General features: G+C 41.3%; 1 protein-coding gene across 7 annotated transcripts in view; it reads left to right on the forward strand.

Annotated features, from left to right (window-relative positions):
- The window catches only part of ptpra (protein tyrosine phosphatase receptor type A), a 308,647-nt gene that overhangs the window by 129,806 nt on the left and 157,247 nt on the right, over positions 1–21,594 (forward strand). For all 7 annotated transcript variants that reach the window (XM_043701175.1, XM_043700933.1, XM_043700779.1 and 4 more), the window contains 2 exons: positions 6,296–6,380; positions 9,430–9,503. In XM_043701175.1, coding sequence (XP_043557110.1) covers positions 6,296–6,380; positions 9,430–9,503 — 159 coding nt within the window. The remainder of the gene's footprint in view (positions 1–6,295; positions 6,381–9,429; positions 9,504–21,594) is intronic.

Here is a 21,594-nt window from a genome sequence, read left to right on the forward strand (position 1 = left end):
CTTCCTCCCCCACCCCTTCTTTCTGTCTCTTTCCACCCTTCCCTCCCCCCCACCTCCCCTCTCCTCTCCTCTCGCTCGCTCTTGCTCTCTCTTTCTCTCAATCCAGTCTTTTTCCTGCTATGTTTGGCATTTTGCTCTTGATTGAATTCAAATGTGCCATTTCTACCATTTTTCCTTTTCTTTTTAAGTCTCGTTTTTCATAACTCACTCGTGGGTGTTGCTGGCTGATTGCCATTTGTTGCCTGTCCTTAGATTAGATTAGATTACATTACAGTGTGGAAACAGGCCCTTCGGCCCAACAATGCCACACCGACCCGCCGAAGCTCAACCCACCCACAATTGCCCTTAAAGTTGGTGGTGTGCTCTCTTCTTGAACCACCAAGTCCAGGTGCTGTAGGTAGACCAACAATGTCTTTAAGGAGACAATTCTAGGATTTCGACCCACTGACAGTGAATAAATGGCAATATATTTCCAAGTCAGGATGGAGGGGTACTCTCAAGTAATGAGGCCATTGTTCTTATGCTGTACTTATCTATGACTCTATGGAAGTGGTCGTGAGTTTGGAAGGTTTGTCTAAGGATGTTTGGTGAATTTCTGCAGTGCATCTTATATATCATACACATTGCTCCAACTGAGTGTTGGTACTGGAGAGAGTGGGTGCTTGTGGATGTGGTGTCAATCAAGTGGGCTGCCTTGTCCTGGATGTTATCAAGTTTTGAGAATGTTGTTGGTGTCTGAAGCAATATGCTGCTGGTTTTTGCATTTATTAAATTTCCAGCTCCATTGAAATACTTCATTGTACTTGTCAAGTAGTTTCAAGCTCAACCTTTCAGTAAGGTAGAAGAAAAAAAAACCAAATTGAATGAAATGCTGCAGGAATAAGTCTGGTCAGTGGTGTGTGGCACAAGCTAACCCACTTCAAAAGATCTGGTCCAATGTATATGTTGGAGGTTCAACCATGTTATCACCTTAGTATTCTGGGTTTTTTAGGTTAGATTACTTAGTGTGGAAACAGGCCCTTCGGCCCAATAAGTCCACACCGACCCGCCAAAGTGCAATCCACCCAGACCCATTCCCCTACATTTACCCCTTCACCTCACGCTACGGGCAATTTAGCATGGCCAATTCACCTAACCTGCACATTTTTGGACTGTGGGAGGAAACCGGAGCACCTGGAGGAAACCCACGCAGACACAGGGAGAATGTGCAAACTCCACACAGTCGCCTGAGGTGGGAATTGAACCCGGGTCTCTGGCGCTGTAAGGCAGCAGTGCTAACCACCGTGCTATCATGCCGCTTTCAATCTTTGTATTATCAGCTTCTCCCTTGCTTTTGGGTAATTTGACTGATAAACAGCATTTGAAGAGCTTTTTGAAAAATCCAAGATAATAAAAAAAGTTGCTAAATTAGGTATTCAATATAATAGTTCAAAAGGAAAATTCTATTTTAACCAAAAGGTCTTTCCTTGGAGCCTTGCCCTAATTGGAAGATTTCATTGTTTCACATTAAGGAGCTAAATGATTCACTCCTTGTCTGTGCTGGAATAACTGAAATCCTGGTCCTCGTTTATGTCCTTGAACGTTAAACATGTTAGATCTGTGTGGATATTTGATAAACATAGTTGAGCAAAATTGTATACCCTGCATATTTAAAAAAATGCTGTTAAGTCTGATAAGAAAATGGCAAATATGTTGAGGTACTAGAACTATTGCACATGCAATCTTTCTCCAACAACATTACAGAATGACATGAAGGGGAAGAGGAGCACAAACTTATTAATAAAACAAACCATGCTAGGCAGCATATTTTTCTGCTATCTTGAAGGCCGATACTTGCGTCAAATGGCTTTATTCACTTCTTCAGTGACCTATGCATGTTTCTTTGTCAATGTGGTAAATCATTAAGGTATAAATGCTAAAAAGGTGGTTGCAGCTATTTGTTGTTTTATTGTAAACATGGATTTCCAAAATGTAATTACGTATTAAAGCCTTAACATTTAAAGTTTCTCATCCATAACCTGTATGTCATTGACTACAGCATAAGTTAAGTGACACGTACTTTATGGTGAAGTGGCCTTTTTGTTTTGGTGTAATGAGAGTACCATTAAAATTAATGTAACCTGTATGGTCTTGAAAACTTTATTCGATTTGGGCTTCCTGTCACTCTTCAAAAATGAGAAATTGTCATGTCTAAATTTTAATGGTACTGGTTTAAAAACTCTCTGTAATTGAAATCTAAGTCTTACTCTCAATCTTGCAGGTTTATACGCAAAGATGTAACTCCCAGTTATTTTACAGTAACCGTTAAGTTGCTCTGTGTAAAACAAAGTTTGGTGTATCAGTGATGCATAGAGATAAGACAAACTAACTTAACTGTGATAGAAGCTGCATATATTCCCAAACAGGGCCATGTCTGTTGCATGGATAGTGAACGTGTGCATGCATTTTTCAGTGAAGCAAAAGCTTTGGGACTCCTCATTCATGGTAGATTGGTCAACACATTGTAACAAGCAATCAAGTACAGCTTACTGTTTTTGAACTCGAACAAAGACTAACTATTCCCGAAGTGTTGTCTACAAGACAATAATCAGAGGCTACTTGTTAACAAATCTGTACCTTTTTTGCAAATGGTATACATTATTGTATCCTTTTGAAATGTTGTATTCTTGTGTCTGTCCAGATGATATGAACACAAGTTATCTCCTTTCAGCGATACCCAGGTCTGCCAGCATTTCTGGGGAAAGAAAGAGTTCTTGCTTCCTACCAATCCTTTATCAGAACTAGAAAAGCTTAAAAATTTTACAACTTGTAAGCAAGTGAAATGCAGAGGTCAGAAGTAAGAACAGAATGTGAGATCTGTGATAGGTTGGACTATTGATGAAGGGTTTATGCTGCAAAGCTAAAGGGAATAATAATTGGACAAATAAAGAAAGGAAAGATGGGATTAGATGAAGTGTTAAAGATAGAATTATAACCAGCCACTGTCAGAAAATGAGGACTGAAAACTGTGTGAGCAAATAAATCCAGAAGCTTAAGTGTCGAGGTACAGTATGAAATTATTGAACTGAGTTGAGGCCAGAGAGTACCAATCAAAGATTGAGCAGTGGGTTTCTTTGTGATATTATATGAATTAAAGGACGGGTGGGGAGCTGGGGCCGGGGTGGAGGTCTGAGGGAGCACAAGTGAAGAATTAACATAACAGGCAACGAAAGTTTGGAAGTCACGTGAAGAGATAATTGTGTAGTGGTAGCATCATAGTGTGGTAATCCAGAACCTCAGGATAATGTTTTTCTGAAGTAACTTCATATCCTACCATGGCAGGTGGTCGAATTTGAAATAATCAAAAATGAATTAAAACCTAGCCTGATGGCCATCATGTAATAAGCACCATTAATTGTAAAAACCTATCTGCTTCACTAATGTTCTTTACAGAAGTAAATCTGCCACCTTTATCTGATTTGGCTACACTGACACAGTATGTGTCAAGCCACATTGGATTTGACGCTGGGTAATGAACCAGGCCAAATGTTAAATTTGGAGGTAGGTGAGCACTTTGGTGATAGTGACCACAATTCAGTTATGTTTACTTTAGAGATGGAAAGGGATAGATTTATACTGCGGGGCAAGAGTTATATTTGGAGTAAAAGCAATTATGATGCAATTAGGCAAGATTTAGGATGCATAAGATGGGGAATGAAACTGCAAGGAATGGGCAGAATTGAAATGTGGATGTTGTTCAAGGAACAGCAACTCCGTGTCTTTGATATCTGTCAGGCAGGGAGGTGGTAGAGTGAGGCAACCGTGGTTTACTAAAGAAGTTGAATCTCTTGTCAAGAGGAAGAAGGAGGCTTATGTAATGATGAGATGTGAAGGCTCAGTTAGGCTGCTTGAGTGTTACAAGTTAGCCAGGAAGGACCTAAAGAGAGAGCTAAGAAGAATCGGAAGGGGACATGATAAGTCTTTGGCAGGTAGAATCAAGAAAAACCCTAAAGCTTTATGTAGGTATATCAGGAATAAAAGAATAAACAGAGTAAGATTTAGGTCAAGAGTGGGGAGCTGGAAAAGCACAGCAGGTCAGGCAGCATCGGAGCAAGAGAATCAGGCTGTGCATCAGGCTTTCGCCGAAATGTCGATTCTCCTGCTCCTCAGATGTTGCCTGACCTGCTGTGCTTTTCCAGTACCCCACTCTCGACTCTGATCTCCAGCATCTGCAGTCCTCACTTTTTCCTAAGATTAGGGCCACTCAAGGACAGTAGTGGGAATTTGTGTGTGGAGTCGGAAGGAGATAGGAGAGGTGCTAAATGATTATTTTTCGTAAGTATTCACATAGGAAAAAGTCAGTGTTGTCGAGGAGAATATTGAGATACAGCCTACCAGACTAGATGGGATTCAGGTTCATAAGGAAGAGCTGTTGGCAGCTTTGGAAAGTGTGAAAATAGATAAGTCCCCTGGGTCAGATAGGATTTATCCTAGGATTGTCTGGGAAGCTAGGAAGGAGAATGCAGAGCCTATGGCTTTGATCTTTATGTCGCCATTGTCTACAGGAATAGTGTCAGAAGACTGGAGGAAAACAAATGTCCCCTTGTTCAAGAAGAGGAGTAGAGACAACCCTGGTAATTATAGACCAGTGAGCCTTACTTCGGTTGTGGGTAAAGTGTAGGAAAAGTTAGGATTTATAATCATCTAGAGAGGAATAAGTTGATAGGGATAGTCAACAGAGTTTGGTGAAGAGTAGGTCATGCCTCACAAATCTTATTGAGTTCTTTGAGAAGGTGACTAAACAGGTGGATGAGGGTAAAGTGGTTGAAGTGGTGTATATGGATTTCAGCAAAGCGCTTGATAAGGTTCGCCATGGTAGGCTATTGCACAAAATACGGAGGCACGGGATTGAGGGTGATTTAGTGGTTTGGATCAGAAATTGGCTCGGTGAAAGAAGATAGAGGGTGGTAGTTGATGGGAAATGTTAATCCTGGAATTCAGTTTCTAGTGGTATACCGCAAGGATCTGTTTTGGGGCCACTGCTGTTTGCCATGTTTATAAATGACCTGGATGAGAGCATAGAAGGATGAGTTAGTAAATTTGCAGATGACACTAAGGTCAGTGGAGTTGTGGACAGTGCAGAAGAATGTTATAGGTTACAGAAGGTCATAGATAAGCTGCAGAGCTGGGCTGAGAGATGGCAAGTAGACTTTAATGCAGAAAAGTGTGAGGTATTCACTTTGAAAGAAGTTACAGGAATACAGAGTTCTGGGCTAATGGTAAGATTTTGGTAGTGTGGATGAGCAGAGAGATCTCGGTGTCCATGTGCATAAATCCCTGAACGTTGCACCCAGGTTGATAGAGTTGTTAAGAAGGCGTGTGGTATATTAGCTTTTATTGGTCAAGGGCTTGTATTTCGGAGTCATAAGGTCATGTTGCAGCTGGACAAAACTCTGGTGCGGCTGCATTTGGAGTATTGCATACAGTTCTGGTCACCGCATTATAGGAAAAATGTGGAAGCATTGGAAAGGGTGCCATCTGACCTACACTATTCCATTAGCGTCCATATGTTTATCCAATGACCATTTATATGCCCTTAAAGTTGGTAAGTCTATTACTGTTACAGGCAGTGCATTCCATGCTATTACTACTCTCTCAGTGAAGAACCTACCTCTGAAATCTGTCCTGTATCTATCACATCTCAATTTAAAGCTATGTCCCTCATGCTAGCCATCACCATCCAAAGAAGAAAGCTCTCGCTGTCCACCCTATCTAATCCTCTGATCATCTTGTATGTCTCTATTAAGTCATCTCTCAACCTTCTCTTTAACGAAAACAACCTGAAGTCCCTCAGCCTTTCCTCATAAGACCTTCCCTCCATACAAGGCAACATCCTGGTAAATCTCCTCTGCACCCTTCAGTAACCAGAACTGTACGCAATACTGCAAATGATTAAGAGTTGCCTCATTAGATTACTGTTTTGATAGTATTGGTATGAAATAGAGCTTTGAATTATTATGTCCTAGCCCATTAAAACAGTCATTTAGTTGTTAACTATTGTTAGAGTCAACTTCATCTACTTCAGCTGAGCAATGCATATTTGTGATCCTGCAACAATTTAAACAATGATTCTGTATTGAATACAGGCTAGCATGTTAGTTTTGGTAATTTTGTGTTTTCGCATGAGCTTACTCAGTTTCTTAATCAGCTATTTGCAACATTTGAGGTTCATCTTAGCATTGTCTTGCCCATCTGATATAATTGCGTACTTACGCTTATAATCTATATTCTGATTAATATTTTCTTTTCGTTACAGATGAAATGCCCATTATTGCTGTAATGGTAGCCCTCTCATCATTGTTAGTCATCGTATTTATCATTATAGTTCTCTATATGCTGCGGTAAGTGAGTGCTAGCTTTCAAGCATGTTTGCTGCTGCATAGATCAAGTTTAAAAAAAAATACTTTTATACCCTTGATGCTTCTCATTCAATGCTTATCAAACCTTTTCTCTTGGTGACCCCGTTTTAACAATTAAAGATTGGCATGTCAACAGTTTGAATGACAGAGCGGGTAGGGATGGGGGAGACAAGGCATTGTGGTGGCAGTTGCGTTGCAAGTGTCGATAATTTTTCACCAACCGTTTTGCTGGTTCTGGACTCAGTGATTGGACTTCAGGTTAATTTCTTAAGGAAATGCCCTCTGAATCATGACATGAAAGTAAATCATATCCACCATATGTCATAGGGCCATGGAGCTAATCTCAGGACTGTGCTGCCAGAGTCCCCAGTTGCCTGTGTTACCTTGGAGGAAAGGGTGATACTTGGTGCATGAGTCCATTGTGGATCACAACTCATGATTTGGGGACCCCTATTATAATTGATTAGTATCATATTTCCATTCATTTGCCTTTGTATGAATTTTGAACTGATTTTTATTTCCCATTGTTACTCCTACGTAGTTATTTTGCAACATTTCCTCTGATACCTTTTAATATCTAATTTCAGTGAGGTTTTACACCATTCACCTACATTTAGTTAAATTTAAGGTAGATACTAAGTTGTTGGTCAGGAAACAATAGCTGTAAAAACTTTTTTTTGGTTTAGAAGGAGATGCACAGTGATGTTCCCTATAGATAACTCAGTACTCAGAACTGGTTTTCCTGAGAAATATTAATGGGCTTAGATTTTGGTCTACAGATGCAATGTCAAAACTGAACATGCAGCATGGAAATGTTGTGAACTTTGAGCAGATAGTGATAGACTTTGAAGACTGATTGGTGGATTAGGGAGACGAAATTTAGCATTGAGATGTGCAACATGATAGTTTGTGATAGAGAAAAAAAATTAGGAAAGGCAATATATAATTAGGCATTCAGTTTCATGGTTTGAGTAGGCGCAGAGAGACCAGTGGCATATATACATAACTTGTTGAAGTTCACAAGGCAAGTTGAGGTAAACGCTAATAAGGCATACGTTATATTAGACTTTTTAAATAGAGACATAGACTACAAAAGAAAGGATATGCTGAACTGTTATGAAACACTGGTTTGGCATGGAGTATTGTGTCTAGTTGTTTAGGATTGCATTAAAAATGGTGCAGGTACGTTTTGCAAATAGTCCCACGGATGTGAAGCTTCGGTTACATTTATAAATTAGAGTTGATCTTCTTTGAGAAGAGAAAATTGAAAGGAGGTTGGGCAGAACTATTCAAAATCACGAACTATTGCGACAGTAGTTAGAGAGAGCTAATCCATTGGCACAGGCTAAAGAATCCAAGGACACAAATTTCAAGCAATTGCAAAAGCATGAAAGGAAACAGGATAATTTTTAATCTAATGCAATAAGTGGATAATATCTGGAATACACAGCTAGGACTTCTAGTGGAGAGAGTTTTCAGTCATGGATTTGAAAAGGGAATCGGGTAACCAACTAACGGAGAAAAGAACAGTCATTAATGTGGTGGGAGTAAATAAAGTTTTCTTGCAAAGAATTGGCATGGGTCCTACAGGCTAAATAGTTTATTTCAGAATTGTAGCCGTTCTATTGTACTAAATGATAAAAAATAAATGCTGTATTGAAGTTGAGCATATCAACCTTCTAGGCAATGGAGTCTGTGTCTGTTGCTTAGACAAGAATGTTAACGTAGAGCTATTTTCAAAAATTGTCAAGGATTGTTTATATTTTTCAAAACTGGAATGAGCCAACCAAGATATACCCTGATCGTGCAAAAGCAAACAGAACCTGCCTCGAAGGTGAGTTGTTACTTCAAAATCAGAAATTGCTGGAAAAACTCAGCAGGTCTGGCAGCATCTGTGGAGAGAAAGCAGAGTTAAAATTCTGTTTCCAGTGACCTGGCTTCAGAACATCAGAAAAGGAATGGATAAAGGTCAACCTGGGAGAATGAATAGCTGCTAATAGGGACCATCAGTGGCTGGATAATAGGTTATTTGTGGTAGCAACCCAAACAATGACAAGTCCTGGCATGTGGCGGTTGGGGGAAGGACATGGAAGAAGATGTGTTTCTTTGTCTGACCAACTATTTTTGTTTTTCTCTCGGCTCCATCTCCACCTATCATTTACTCCTTCCTTCCTCCACCTTCAGCATATATCCCAACCTTTTCTTAGCTTCAGTCAGTTCTGAAGAACGGTCAATTAGTTATGTTCTCAAGAAACTTCAGTAGATTTTTGAGCATGTATTGCCTTTCATAAATCCATGCTAGCTTTATTTCTGTAAAGGTTTTCCAACTGTTCTTTTATTACATCTTTTGTAACAGAGTTTTAACATTTTCCCCACTATTGCTGCTAGGCTAATTAGACTGTAATTCTGTTTTTTTTCTCTGCCTCCCCTCTTGAAAAGTGGGGTTACATTTGCTACACTCCAATCTGTAGGAAATGTTTGGAGTTTATAGAATAGATGGATCCCTTTATCTTTCTAATTGTCTTTCTGTCCTTCTGAGCTCCATCTCCACCACTGCTTAATCCTTTACCGACCACCCCCACCCCGCCAACCACTTTCTTCAGCATATGTACTACCTTTTTCTCGCTACCATCAATTCTGAAGAAGGGCCACAGGACCCGAAATAATAACTCCACTTTCACTGCACAGATGCTACCAGACCTGCTGAAGTTTCTCTGTTTGTTCTCTGCATTATCTGGTTTTGTTTCAGATTTCCAGCATCTGCAGTTCTCTGGGTTTTTTTTTATCTGCTCCATGTATTTCTGTTCAGCTGTTGATTGCAACATCACTTTCATCAGAAAACTTCTAGATTTTATCGAGCAGGAAATTACAAATTACAAATATACGTTTGCCCCTTTCCCACATAGCAGAAGGCATTGAACCACTAGTGTTCTATTCCATGACTGTATTATAGAACAAATTATATTTGTAGAAAAAATTACAATGTGATGCATTGTGTTAATTAGTAATTTTGTGGAATTCTTCTCTTCAGGTTTAAAAAGTACAAGCAGGCTGGAAGTCATTCTAATTCTTTCAGGTTATCCAATGGCAGAACAGATGATACAGGTAGGAAATAAATGCAATAATGATGCTAATGCAGAGTTCCAATTTGTAAAATTTGTCAAGTGACTTCATGGAAGCCATGATGTGGAGTTTGCTGGTATTAAATTAGGGTGGACAAAGTCAGGATATAATCCAACAGGGGCGATGTGGTGGCTCAGTGGTTAACACTGCTGCCTCACAGTGCCAGGGACCTGGGTTCGATTCTTCCACACTTTGTGGATTTTGCACATCCTCCAGGTGCTCTGGTTTCCTCCCACAATCCAAAAGATGTGCAGGTTAGGTGAATTGGCCATGCTAAATTGCCCATAATGTTCAGGAATGTGTAGGTTAGGTGCATTAGTTAAGGGTAAATGTAGAGTAATGGAATGGGTCTGGGTGAGATAACCTTCAGAGGGTCGGTGTGGACTTGTTGGGTCGAAGGGCCTGTTTCCAAATTGTTGGGATTCTAAGGTTTATTTGAAAAATCATAAGCTTTTGGAACGTTGCTCCTTCTTCAGGTGAAACGCCACCTAATGAGGGAGCAGTGCTCCGAAAGCTTGTGATTTCAAATAAACTTGTTGAATATAACCTGGTGTCGTGTGATTTTTGACTTTGACTTAATGGAAGGCCCTAAAAGCTAATGTTATTTATAGTTGCATATTATTGATGTTGCAATAATGATTCTTCAGTGTATAATCTTATGCAGATCCTGATTGACAAGGGAGTGTGGTAATTTGGCGGAAAAGGAGAAAAGTGAAGTGCAGGTTACAGTTGGATCAAATTAAATTGCTGAGCTGGTTTGATGGAGCAAAAGGTTAACTCCTGCTTCTATTTATTATTATCTTAGAAAATGACACCAACTTCGATGGTCAGTGTTGATTGTTCTGGAATCTCTCAAAGTTGATCAGATATCATGGATATGGGTAATTCCTGATAAATTTGAAGGGACAAAACGGGGAATAGTAGTCATATTTTAAGAAGTTTTAACAGAACATGTTGTGACTTTTTGTGTTATTCTGAATTGAACCATCACTCTGCTACTGTTCATGCCATGAGGTGAAGATTTTGTGTGTGTACAAGTCATGTCATTTTGTTATCTGTTATGGTTATAAGTCAAATATTTGAAGATTGAATAATACAGCAGCACGTTATATTTGGATTACACATTTATGTAATAAATTATCCCAAATGTTTTACAGGAGAAACACAAAGCAAAATATTCTATAAAGCAAAATTGGTGACATGAGGGTAGATGGCCCTCTTGGTTATGGAGTATCTTAAAAGAAAAAGAGAGAAATGGAGAGTTAGGAGATTTAGAGGGAATTTTAGAGCTTAGGGCTGAGGCAGCCCAAGATACAGCCATGATTGCCTGTTCAGTTAAAATCCCAACATGCTGAAGATTCTAAGACCTTAAGAAATAGGAACAGGAGTAGGCTGTTTGTTCCCTCAAAGCTTGCTTTGCCATAATAGGATCATGGCTGATTAGACACTCCTCATGCTGACTTCCCTGATGTTTCTCTTTAGCCATTGATTTCCCCACTGATCAAGAATCTTGTTATCTCAGCCTTAAGTATACACAATGACTATGCCCCCATAGCACACTGTGGCAAAGAGTTCCATAGACACTCAATTTTATGAGAAGAAATTACTTGCCACCTTAGTCTTAAGAAGCAGAAGGGCACAGATATTGCTGAAAGTTGTTGGGGCTGGAGGAAATAAAGATAAGGACATGGGCATGATTTGGCCCTAGTCAACTGGGCAGAAAGACAAAGAACATAAGAACTAGGAGCAGGAGGAGGCCATTTGGCCCTTCAAGCCTGCTCTGCCATTTAATAAAATCATGGCTGATCTTTTCGAGGCCTCAGCTCCACTTAACCACCCTCTTTCCATAACCCTTGATTCCTTTACTGTTCAAAACATTATCTATCTTAGCTTTAAAAGCATTTACTGAGGAAGCCTCAACTACTTTACTGGACTGGGAATTCCATAGCTTCACAACCCTCTGGGTGAAGAAGTTCCTTCTCATTTCAATGCTAAATCTGCTCCCTCTAATTGTGAGGCTATGCCTTCTTGTCCTTGTTTTACAGGCCAGTGGAAACATTCTCTCTACTTCTGTCTTATCTATTCCCCTCATAATTTTATGTTTCTATAAGATCTTCCCTCATTCTTCTAAATTCGAATGTATATAATCCCAATCTACTTGGTCTCTCCTCATAAGCCAATCCCCTCAACTCCGGAATCAACCTAATGAAGTCTCTCTGTCTCTCTTCTAGTGCCAGAACAGACCAAAACTATACGCAATACTCCAGGTGTGGCCTCACCAGCACCCTATTCAGCTGCAATATAACCTCCCTGCTTTTAAACTCAATCACTTTGACAATGAAGGACAAAATTCCATTTACCTTCCTAATAACCTGTTGCACCTGAAAACAACTTTATGTGATCATGCACAAGGACACCCAGGTCCCTCTGCACAGTAGCATGCTGCAAATGTTTTTTAACAATTCAAGTAATAGACCTTTTTACTGATATTCCTACCAGAATGGATGATGTCACTTTTATTAACATTGTACTCCATCTGCCAGACCTTTGCCCACTCATTTAAATATCTATGTCCCTTTGCAAAGTTTCACAGTCTTCTGCACACTTTGCTCTACCACTCACCGTAGTGTCATCCACAAACTTTCCCACACTACATATGGTCCCTAACTCCAAATCATTGATGTAAATTGTGAACAATTGCGGTCCCGGCACTGATTCCTGAGGCACACCACTAATCGCTGATTGCCAATCAGAAAACCACTCATTTATCCCCACTGTTTGCTTCTTGTTAGTTAACCAATCCTCTATCCATGCTAATATATTGCTGATAACGCCTTGCATCTTTATCTTATCCAGCAAGCTTTTGTGCGGCACTTTTCGAATGCCTTGTGGAAATCAAGATACACCACATCTTCTAGGTACCCGTTGTCCACCGTGCTTGTAGTGTCTTCATAGAATTCCAGTAGACCTACTCTTGGTGAACCCATGCTGCGTCTGCCCAACAGGGCAATTTCTATCTCAATGCCTTGCTATTTCTTCCTTAATAGTAGACTCCAGCATCTTTGAGGAGAAAGTGAGGTCTGCAGATGCTGGAGATGCCCGAAACGTCGATTCTCCTGTCCTTCCTTGTTCCAGCAACACATTTTCGACTCCAGCATCTTCCCCACTATGGAAGTTAAGCTAGCTGGTCTATAATTCCCCATCCTTTGTCTACCTTTTTTAAACAGTGGCATCACATTTGCTGTTTTCGATTTTTCTGGAACTATCCCAGAGTCCAGTCAATTTTGGAAAATTACCACAAGTGCATTTGCTATTTCTTCTGCTATCTCTTTTAGTTCCCTAGGATGCAGTCCATCAGTGCCAGGAGACTTGTTTACCCTTCACTCCATTAGCTTGCTCGATATTACCTCTTTTGTGATAATGATTGTTTCCAGGTTCTCGCATACCTTCGTGTCTTTGTCAATTACTGGCATGTTATTTGTGTCCTCTGCTGTGAAGATTGACACACAATACCTATTCGATGCCTTGGCTATTTCCTCATATCCTATTACTAAATACCCCCTTCTATCCTCTGAAGGACCAAAGTTTAGAACATAGAATAGTATAGTATAGCACAGCACAGGCCCTTGATGTTGTGCCAACCTTTTATCCTACTCTGAGATCAAACAAACCTACATACCTTGCATTTTATTCATCCATGTGCTTAAATGTCCCTAATGTATCTGACTCTTCTATCACTGCTAGCAGTGCATTCCACTACTCACCACTTTCTGTGTAACAAATCTACCTCCCCAAACCTTTGTCCAATCAGCTTAAAATTATGCCCCCTCGTGATAGCCATTTCTGAGAAAAAGTCTCTGGCTATCCACTCTATGCCTCTCATCATCTTGTACACCTCTGTCATGTCAACTGTCATCCATCTTCATTCCAATGAGAAAAGCTCTCGCTCGCTCAATCTTCCTTTAGAAGACATGCCCTCCAGTCCAAGCAACAGCCTGGTAAATCTTCGCTGCACTCTCTTTAAAGCTTCCACATCCTTCCTGTATTGAGGTGACCAGAACTGAACACAATATTCCAAGTGTGGTCAAACCAGGGCTTTATGGAGCTGCAGCATAACTTAGATTAGATTAGATTACTTACAGTGTGGAAACAGGCCCTTCGGCCCTACATGTCCACACCGCCCCGCCGAAGCGCAACCCACCCATACCCCTATCTTTACCCCTTACCTAACACTACGGGAAATTTAGCATGGCCAATCCACCCTAACCTGCACATCTTTGGACTGTGGGAGGAAACCGGAGCACCCGGAGGAAACCCACGCAGACACGGGGAGAATGTGCAAACTCCACACAGTCAGTCGCCTGAGGCGGGAATTGAACCTGGGTCTCTGGCGCTGTGAGGCAGCAGTGCTAACCATTGTGCCACCGTGCCGCCCACCATGCCACCGTGACTCTTAAACTTAATCCCCCTACTAATGAAAGCTAACACACAATATGCCGCCTTAATCATGTCAATATGGTTGGCAACTTTGAGGGATCTATGGACGTGGACCCCAAGATCCCTCTATTCCTCCACACTGCCAAGAATCTTACCTTTGACCCTGCAACCTGCATTCAAATTCGGCCATCCACAATGATTTACTTTGCACTTTTCCAGACTGAACTCCATCTGCCACTTCTCAGCCCAGCTCTGCATCCTGTCAATGTCCCTATTGCAACCTACAACAGCCCTCCACACTATCCACCAATGTTTGTGCCATCCACAAACTTACTTAACGCACCCTTCCACTTTCTCATCCAAGTTATTTTATAAAAGTCACAAAGAGCAGACGTCCCAGAAACGATCCCTGCGGAACACCACTGGTCACCAAGCTCCAGGCTGAATGCTTTCCATCTACTATCACCCTCTGTCTTCTATGGGCCAGCTAATTCTGTATCCAGGCAGCCAATTTCCCTGTATCCTATGCTTCCATACTTTCTGAACGAGCCTGCCATGGAGAACTTTATCAAACGTCTTGCTAAAATCTGTATACACTACACCCACTGCTGTACATTTGTCCATGTGTTTTGCAACATCCTTAAAGAATTAAATAAGGCTTGTGAGGCATGACCTGCCCCCTTCAAAGCCATGCTGACTATCTTTTCCAAATAATTATAAATCTTGTCTCATAGAATCCTCTCCAACAATTTCCCCACCAGCGATGTAAGATTGACTGGTCTGCAATTCCCAGGGTTATCCCTATTCCCTTTCTTGAACAAGGAAATAATGTTTGCCACCCTCCAATCATCTGGCACTACTCCAGTGAACAGTGAGGACACTAAAATCATCGCCAAAGGCACAGCAATTGCTTCTCGTAGGAACCTTAGGTATATCCTCTCTGGCCTGGGGACTTACCTATCCAGTTTGTCAAAGTTTCCAGCATATCATCTTCCTTAACATCAACCTGTTCGAACATATTGCATTGCCCTGACAAGTGATAAGGTCCCTCTTAGCAGTGAATACAGAAGCAAAGTATTCATTAAAGACCTTCCCTACCTCCTCTGACTCCAGGCGCACGTTCCTTCCACTATCCCTGATCAGCCCTAGCCTCACTCTGGCCATCCTCTTGTTCCACGTACAAGTGTAGAATGCTTTCGGATTTTCCTTAATCCTACCCACTAAGGTTTTTTTCTTACCTCCTTCTCGCTCTCCTTCAGTTCCTTCCTGACTACCTTAGAGTCATAGAGATGTACAGCACGGAAACAGACCCTTCGGTCCAACTCGAACATGCCAACCAGATATCCCAACCCAATCTAGTCCCACATGCCAGCACCCGGCCCATATCCCTCCAAATGCTTCGTATCCATATACCCATCTAGATGCCTTTTAAATGTTGTAATTGTACAAGCCTCCACCGCTTCCTCTGGCAGCTCATTCCATACACGTACCACCGTGTGTGTGAGAAAGTTGCCTCTTAGGTCTCTTTTATATCTTTCCCCTCTCACCCTAAACCTATGCTCTCTACTTCTGAACTCACCCACCCCAGGGAAAATATTTTGTCTATTTATCCTATCCATGCCACTGTTGATTGTATAAACCTCTATAAGGTCACCCCTCTGTGCTCCAGGCATGCCATACTGCAAAGGTCAGTGGCAGGTTGAAGGATTGTGAAACTTTTACTAACGAAGCATTACTTAAAGTAAAAGGTAATAAAAAGAGCAAAGATTAATTATCTAAGGAAACTGTCACAAAATACAGAAATGAATAGCAAAAGTTTCTATCAGTACATGTAAAGGAAGAGAGCATCTGAAATGAGTGTTGGTCCCTTTGAGGACGAGACCTGGGAGTTAATAATGGGGTGAAACAAAAATGGTAGAAACTAAATCAATATTTTGCCTTCGTTTATTCTAGACACTAAAATCATTCCAATAGTAACAGGTATTTCAGAGGCTTATAGTAAAGGAGGAACTTAAAACAGTTGCCATCACAAGAAGAAAAAGTATTAAGCAAGCTATTTTTATTCAAGGCAGACCAATCCCTAGAAGCTGATGGCCTACATCCTAGTGTCTTACAGGAAGTGGGAACAGAGATAGTGGATGTATTGAGTATAATTTTCCAATGTTTCTGGATTCTGGAAAGGTTTCAGTGGATTGAAAAAAATGCTATTGTCATGCCCTAATTCAAAAAAAGAGGAGAAAGACATGAAGTAGGAAACGATAGACCAGTTAGGTTAATGTATGAGAAATTGTTGGAATCCATTATTAAGGAAGTTAATAATGAAATGTATGGAAAGCCAAAAGAGTCTAATCAGTCAGCCTGTGAGGCTGCCTGTAAAGCATTGGTGAGATCACATCTGAAGCACTGTCTAGAGTTTTTGGCCCCTTGAAGGACGTAATTACATTAGAGACAGGTCAGAGAAGGTTCATTAGATTAATTCCAGAGCTGAAAGGTTTGTAAAAGGAGGGAGATGGAGCAGAATAGGCCTATACTGGCTAGAGTTTAGAAGAATAAAAGATGATTTTTGAGATACATGAAATTGACAAATTAGATGTAGAGCATATGGTTGCCCTAGGATGGAAACCGTTGGGAGCTGGGCATTTGTCACTCTTTAATTCCATTAAATTCCTCATGTATTTCTGTTAATTTTATTCAGTCCATGTCCTGATTCACTGTTCATTTCCTCTGAACTTCTGGCAAGCTATCGTACTTTCCTACTCTAAGTGGTGATGAATAGTAATTCTTGTGGCTGATTCATGCTTTTCACTTTCAAACACTGCATTGAACTCAGTCATTTTACGATCACCAAATGATAAATGTTTATGCACAGTTAGGTTATTCATTAAATTCAGCTTGTTACTAAATGTAATATTGCTTGTCTCCTTGTTGCATCCAGGACATATTACTGTAGGAAGCTATCCTGGGCACACTCCAGAGATTCTCTACCTCTCCTACTCTGTCAAGGTTAAAAGCCCCTATTGACACTACTTTGGCCTTGCCTAATTTCTGCAATCATGCAATCCAGCACTTTAGAACTATAATTGGTGCAATTTTAGATGGTTTAATGTTTTTCAGTTCCACCCAAATGGTTTCCATTGAACGCTTTCCCTCATTATATTCCCCCATCACTATTGAAATAGTTTTGTTTCCAATCACTAAGACTATTTCACCTCCCCTGCCATTTTCCCTATTCGTACTCTAAACCTTAAAACCTGATATATTTAGTTCCTTGTCCTGAACATCCTGCAACCTTGCCTCTCTTAATGACTACTGTAACATAATTGAACAAATTCAAATTATAGATTAAGTTTATTTTATTTATTCCTTACACACTGTGCATTTGTGTTTAGAATTTTCATTCAGGGCCATAAATCTAACCTTAATACTAATGCTTTATTCATCTGTTCATTATTTCTTTCTCCCAGTTTAATCAGTGCACTTATTATTGTTTTGTTATTTGGTTTGCCTGACAAACCAAACAAGTAATGCTGTTGTGAAGGAGAATTTCCTGAGATGTGAATATGATGGTTTTTTTAGACGAGTACGTTGAGGGACCAATGAGAAAATAGGTTAGTCTCGACTGGATCCTGTGTAATGAAAAAGGATTAATTAACAGTCTTGTTGTGCGGGGTTCTTTGAGGAATACTGACCACTTGATGAGAATGCTCCATTAAGATAGAGATGAGGAATGAGCTGCCAGAGGAAGTGGTGGAGGCTGGTGCAATTGCAACATTTAAAAGGCATATGGATGGGTATATGAGTAGGAAGGGTTTGGATTGGGTTGGTATATCTGGGCAGCATGGATGAGTTCGACTGAACGGTCTGTTTGCGTGCTGTACATCTCTATGACTCTAAGTAGTTAAATCTGAAACTGGGGTCTTGAATCTAAATAAAGGGAATTATATGGGTAAAAGGAATAAATTGACAAGGATGGATTAGGGAACCTTACTAAAGGAATTGATGTTAGATGGCCAATGGTTGATATTTAAGGAAATGTGCATGAATGACAACAATTATTCATTCCTAAAATAAGCCAAAGAAGTGTTGATACTGGAAATCTGAAACAAAAACAGAAAATGCTAGAGAAACTAAGCAGGTCTGGCAACACCTGTGGAAAGAAAGCAGAATCAACGTTTCTGGTCCAGTGGCCCCCTCCAGGACTGATGGTAGCTAGGAAAAGGTAGTATATATATGATGAATACAGTGGGTGGGGTGTAAAGGAGTAAGCGATAGGTGGAGATGGAGCTTAAAGAGACAAAGACGATTTGGGAGATAAAGGGATTAGATTAGATTACTTACAGTGTGGAAACAGGCCCTTCGGCCCAACAAGTCCACACCGACCCGCTGAAGCGCAACCCACCCATACCCCTACATTTATCCCTTTAACCTAACACTACGGGCAATTTAGCATGGCCAATTCACCTGACCTGCACATCTTTGGACTGTGGGAGGAAACCGGAACACCCAGAGGAAACCCAAGCAGACACGGGGAGAATGTGCAAACTCCACACAGTCAGTCGCCTGAGTCGGGAATTGAACCCGGGTCTCTGGCGCTGTGAGGCAGCAGTGCTAACCACCGTGCCGCCCATCCATTATATAAGCTGCGAGCATTTCCAAAGGTTGCAGTGTGGCAGGTGTAACCCCACTATTCAAAAAGGAATGGAGAGTAAAACAACAGGATTACAGTCTAGTTGCACAATGGCCTAGTGGTATTATTGCTAGAGTATTAATCCAGAGACCCAGATAATGTTCTGGGGATGTGGATTTGAATCCCTCCATTACAGATGGTGGAACTTGAATTTTAAAAAAAATCTAGAATTAAGAATCTGTTGATGACCATGAAATTATTGCCAATTGTCAGAAAAACCCATCTGGTTCACTATTGTCCTTCAAGGAAGGTAATCTGCCATCCTCACCTGGTGTGACCTACGTATGACTGCGGACTCAGAGCCATGTGGGTTGAATCTCATTTGCCCTCTGAAATGGCCTTGCAAGCCATTCAGTTGTACCATTTGCCATAAACTCTTAAATAAATTAAATTGGATCATCTGGCATTGACCTAGGCACTGGAAAACGCATCGGCAAAACAGCTTTGTCGACTCTGCACAGTCCTCCCAGCTAGTATATGGGGGTTAGTGCCAAAAATGGGAGAGCTGACACAGGCTCGTCAAGCATCAGCCCAAGATAATTATACTGTCAAAATCATACCTTACACTGCCATCCCCATCCCTTGATATGTCCTGTCCCACCACCTGGAGAGACCCAGCAGAGGTGGTGGCACTGTGGTATACAATCGAGAGGGAGTTCCTTGGGAGTCCTCAACATTGACTCTGGACACCATGAAGAATCATGACTTCGGGTTAAATATGGGCAAGGAAATCTCCTGCTGATAACCATGTACCGTTCTCCCTCAACTGATGATTGGTACTCTTCCATATTGAACAACACTTGGAAGCAGCATTGAGAATGGCAAGGGCACAAAATGTACTCTGGGTGGGGGAGTACATAAGCAACAAGAGTGGCTCGGCAGCAGTACTACTGATCAAACTAGTTGGGTCCCAAACTAGTTGTCTGCTCAAGTGGATCTGCGGCAGGTGGTGAGCAAACCAACAAGAGGGAAATATATACTTGACCTCATCCTTACCAATCTGCTAGCTGCAGATGCATTTGTCCATGACAACATCAATATGAGCGACCACCACACAGTCCTTGTGGAGATGAAGTCCTGCCTTCACGTTGAGAATAACCTCCATCGTGTTGTGTGGCACTATTACAGTGCTAAATGGGACAGATTCAAAACTTGGCATCCATGAGGTGCTGTCAACTCAGCATCAGAATTGTACTCCAGCACAATCTGTAACCTCATGGAGCAGCATATCCCCCACTCAACCATTACCATCAAGCTGACTGATCAACCTTGATTCAATGGAGAGTGCAGAAGGGCAAATCTGAAGCAGCACCAGACATATCTGAAGATGAGGTGTCAACCTGGTGAAGCCACCAAACAGGACTTGCATGCCAAACTGCATAAGCAACAAGTATAGATAGAGCAAAGTGATCCAATGGATCAGATCGAAGCTCTGCAGTCTGCCGCCACCGGTCATAAATGGTAATGGATGATTAAACAACTCACTGGAGGAGGAGGCTCCACAAATATTCCTATCTTCACTGAAGAACCTAGCACATCAGTGCAAAAGATAAGGCTGAAGCTTTCACAGCCAGAAGTGCCAAGTGGATGATTCAGTTTGGCCTTCTCCAGTAGTCCCTAGTATTACAGATACTAGCCAATTCAATTCACTGTGATATCAAGAAGCAATTGGAGACACTGGTTGCTGCAAAGGCCCTGACAACATTCTAGCAATAGTACTGAAGATTTGTGTTCCTTACAACACAGGCAATTTTCCACATTGTCAGGGAGATGTCAAAGTATGTCCTGTATACAAAAATCAGGACAAATCCAACCTGGCCAATTACTGCCCCATCAGTCTACTCTTGATCATCAGTAAAGTGATGGAAGATGTCATCAGCAGTGCTGTCAAGCAGCACCTGCTCAGTGATACCCAGTTTGGGTTTCACCCAATCAGCTCCTGAGCCCATTACAACCTTAGTTCAAACATGGACAAAAAAGCTGAAATCCAGAGGTGAGGTAAGAGTGACAGCCCTTGACATCAAGGCTACATTCAACCGAGTGTGGCATCAAAGAGCCCTGGCAAAACTGGAATCAATGGGAATCCAGAGGCAAACTCTCCCTTGGTTAGAATCATATCTGACAAATAGGATGGTGGTGGTTATTGGAGGTCAGTTATCTCAGCTCCATGACATCTCTGCAGGAGTTCTCAGGGTAGTGAACTAGGCCCAACCACCTTCATGAATGACCTTCCATCTGTCATAAGGACACAACTCCTCAGATACTGAAGCAGGCAATGTCCAAATGCAAAAGGATCTGGACAATATCCAGTCGGGCGCTGACAAGTGGCAAGTAACATTCACACCACACAAATGCCAGGTTATGACCATCAAAAATAAGAAATGATCTATCAAATGCTTTTTGATGTTTAATGGTGTTACTGTCACTGAATTCCTCACTATCAATATCTTGGGGGTTATTATTGACCATAAATGCAACTGGACTCATCACATAAACAGTGGGGGAAAACAAGCAGGTCAGAGGCTATGAATACTGTAACGCACCTTCTGACTCCAGAAAATCTGTCCTCCATCTGCATGGCACAAGTCAGGAGTAAGATGGAATCCTTCCCACTTGCCTGGATGAGTGCAGTTCCCAACAAGACTCAAGAAGCTTGACACTAGCCAGGACAAAGCTGCTACATTGTTGGCACTACGTCCAGCAGCATCCACTCCATCCACCACCGACACACTGTGGCAGCAGTGTGTACTCTCCACAAGGTACACTGCAGAAATTCACCAAAGATCCTCAGACAGCACCTTCCTTACCCACAACCATTTGCATCTAGAAGGACAGGGGCAGCAGATATGTGGGAACACCACCTGCAATTTGTCCTCCAATCCATTCTCAATCCTGATTTAGAAAATACCTCTGTTCCTTCACTTTAATTGGGTCAAAGTCCTGGAATTC

Source organism: Chiloscyllium plagiosum, chromosome 1 (assembly GCF_004010195.1).
Source record: "Chiloscyllium plagiosum isolate BGI_BamShark_2017 chromosome 1, ASM401019v2, whole genome shotgun sequence".
Taxonomy (NCBI): domain Eukaryota; kingdom Metazoa; phylum Chordata; class Chondrichthyes; order Orectolobiformes; family Hemiscylliidae; genus Chiloscyllium; species Chiloscyllium plagiosum.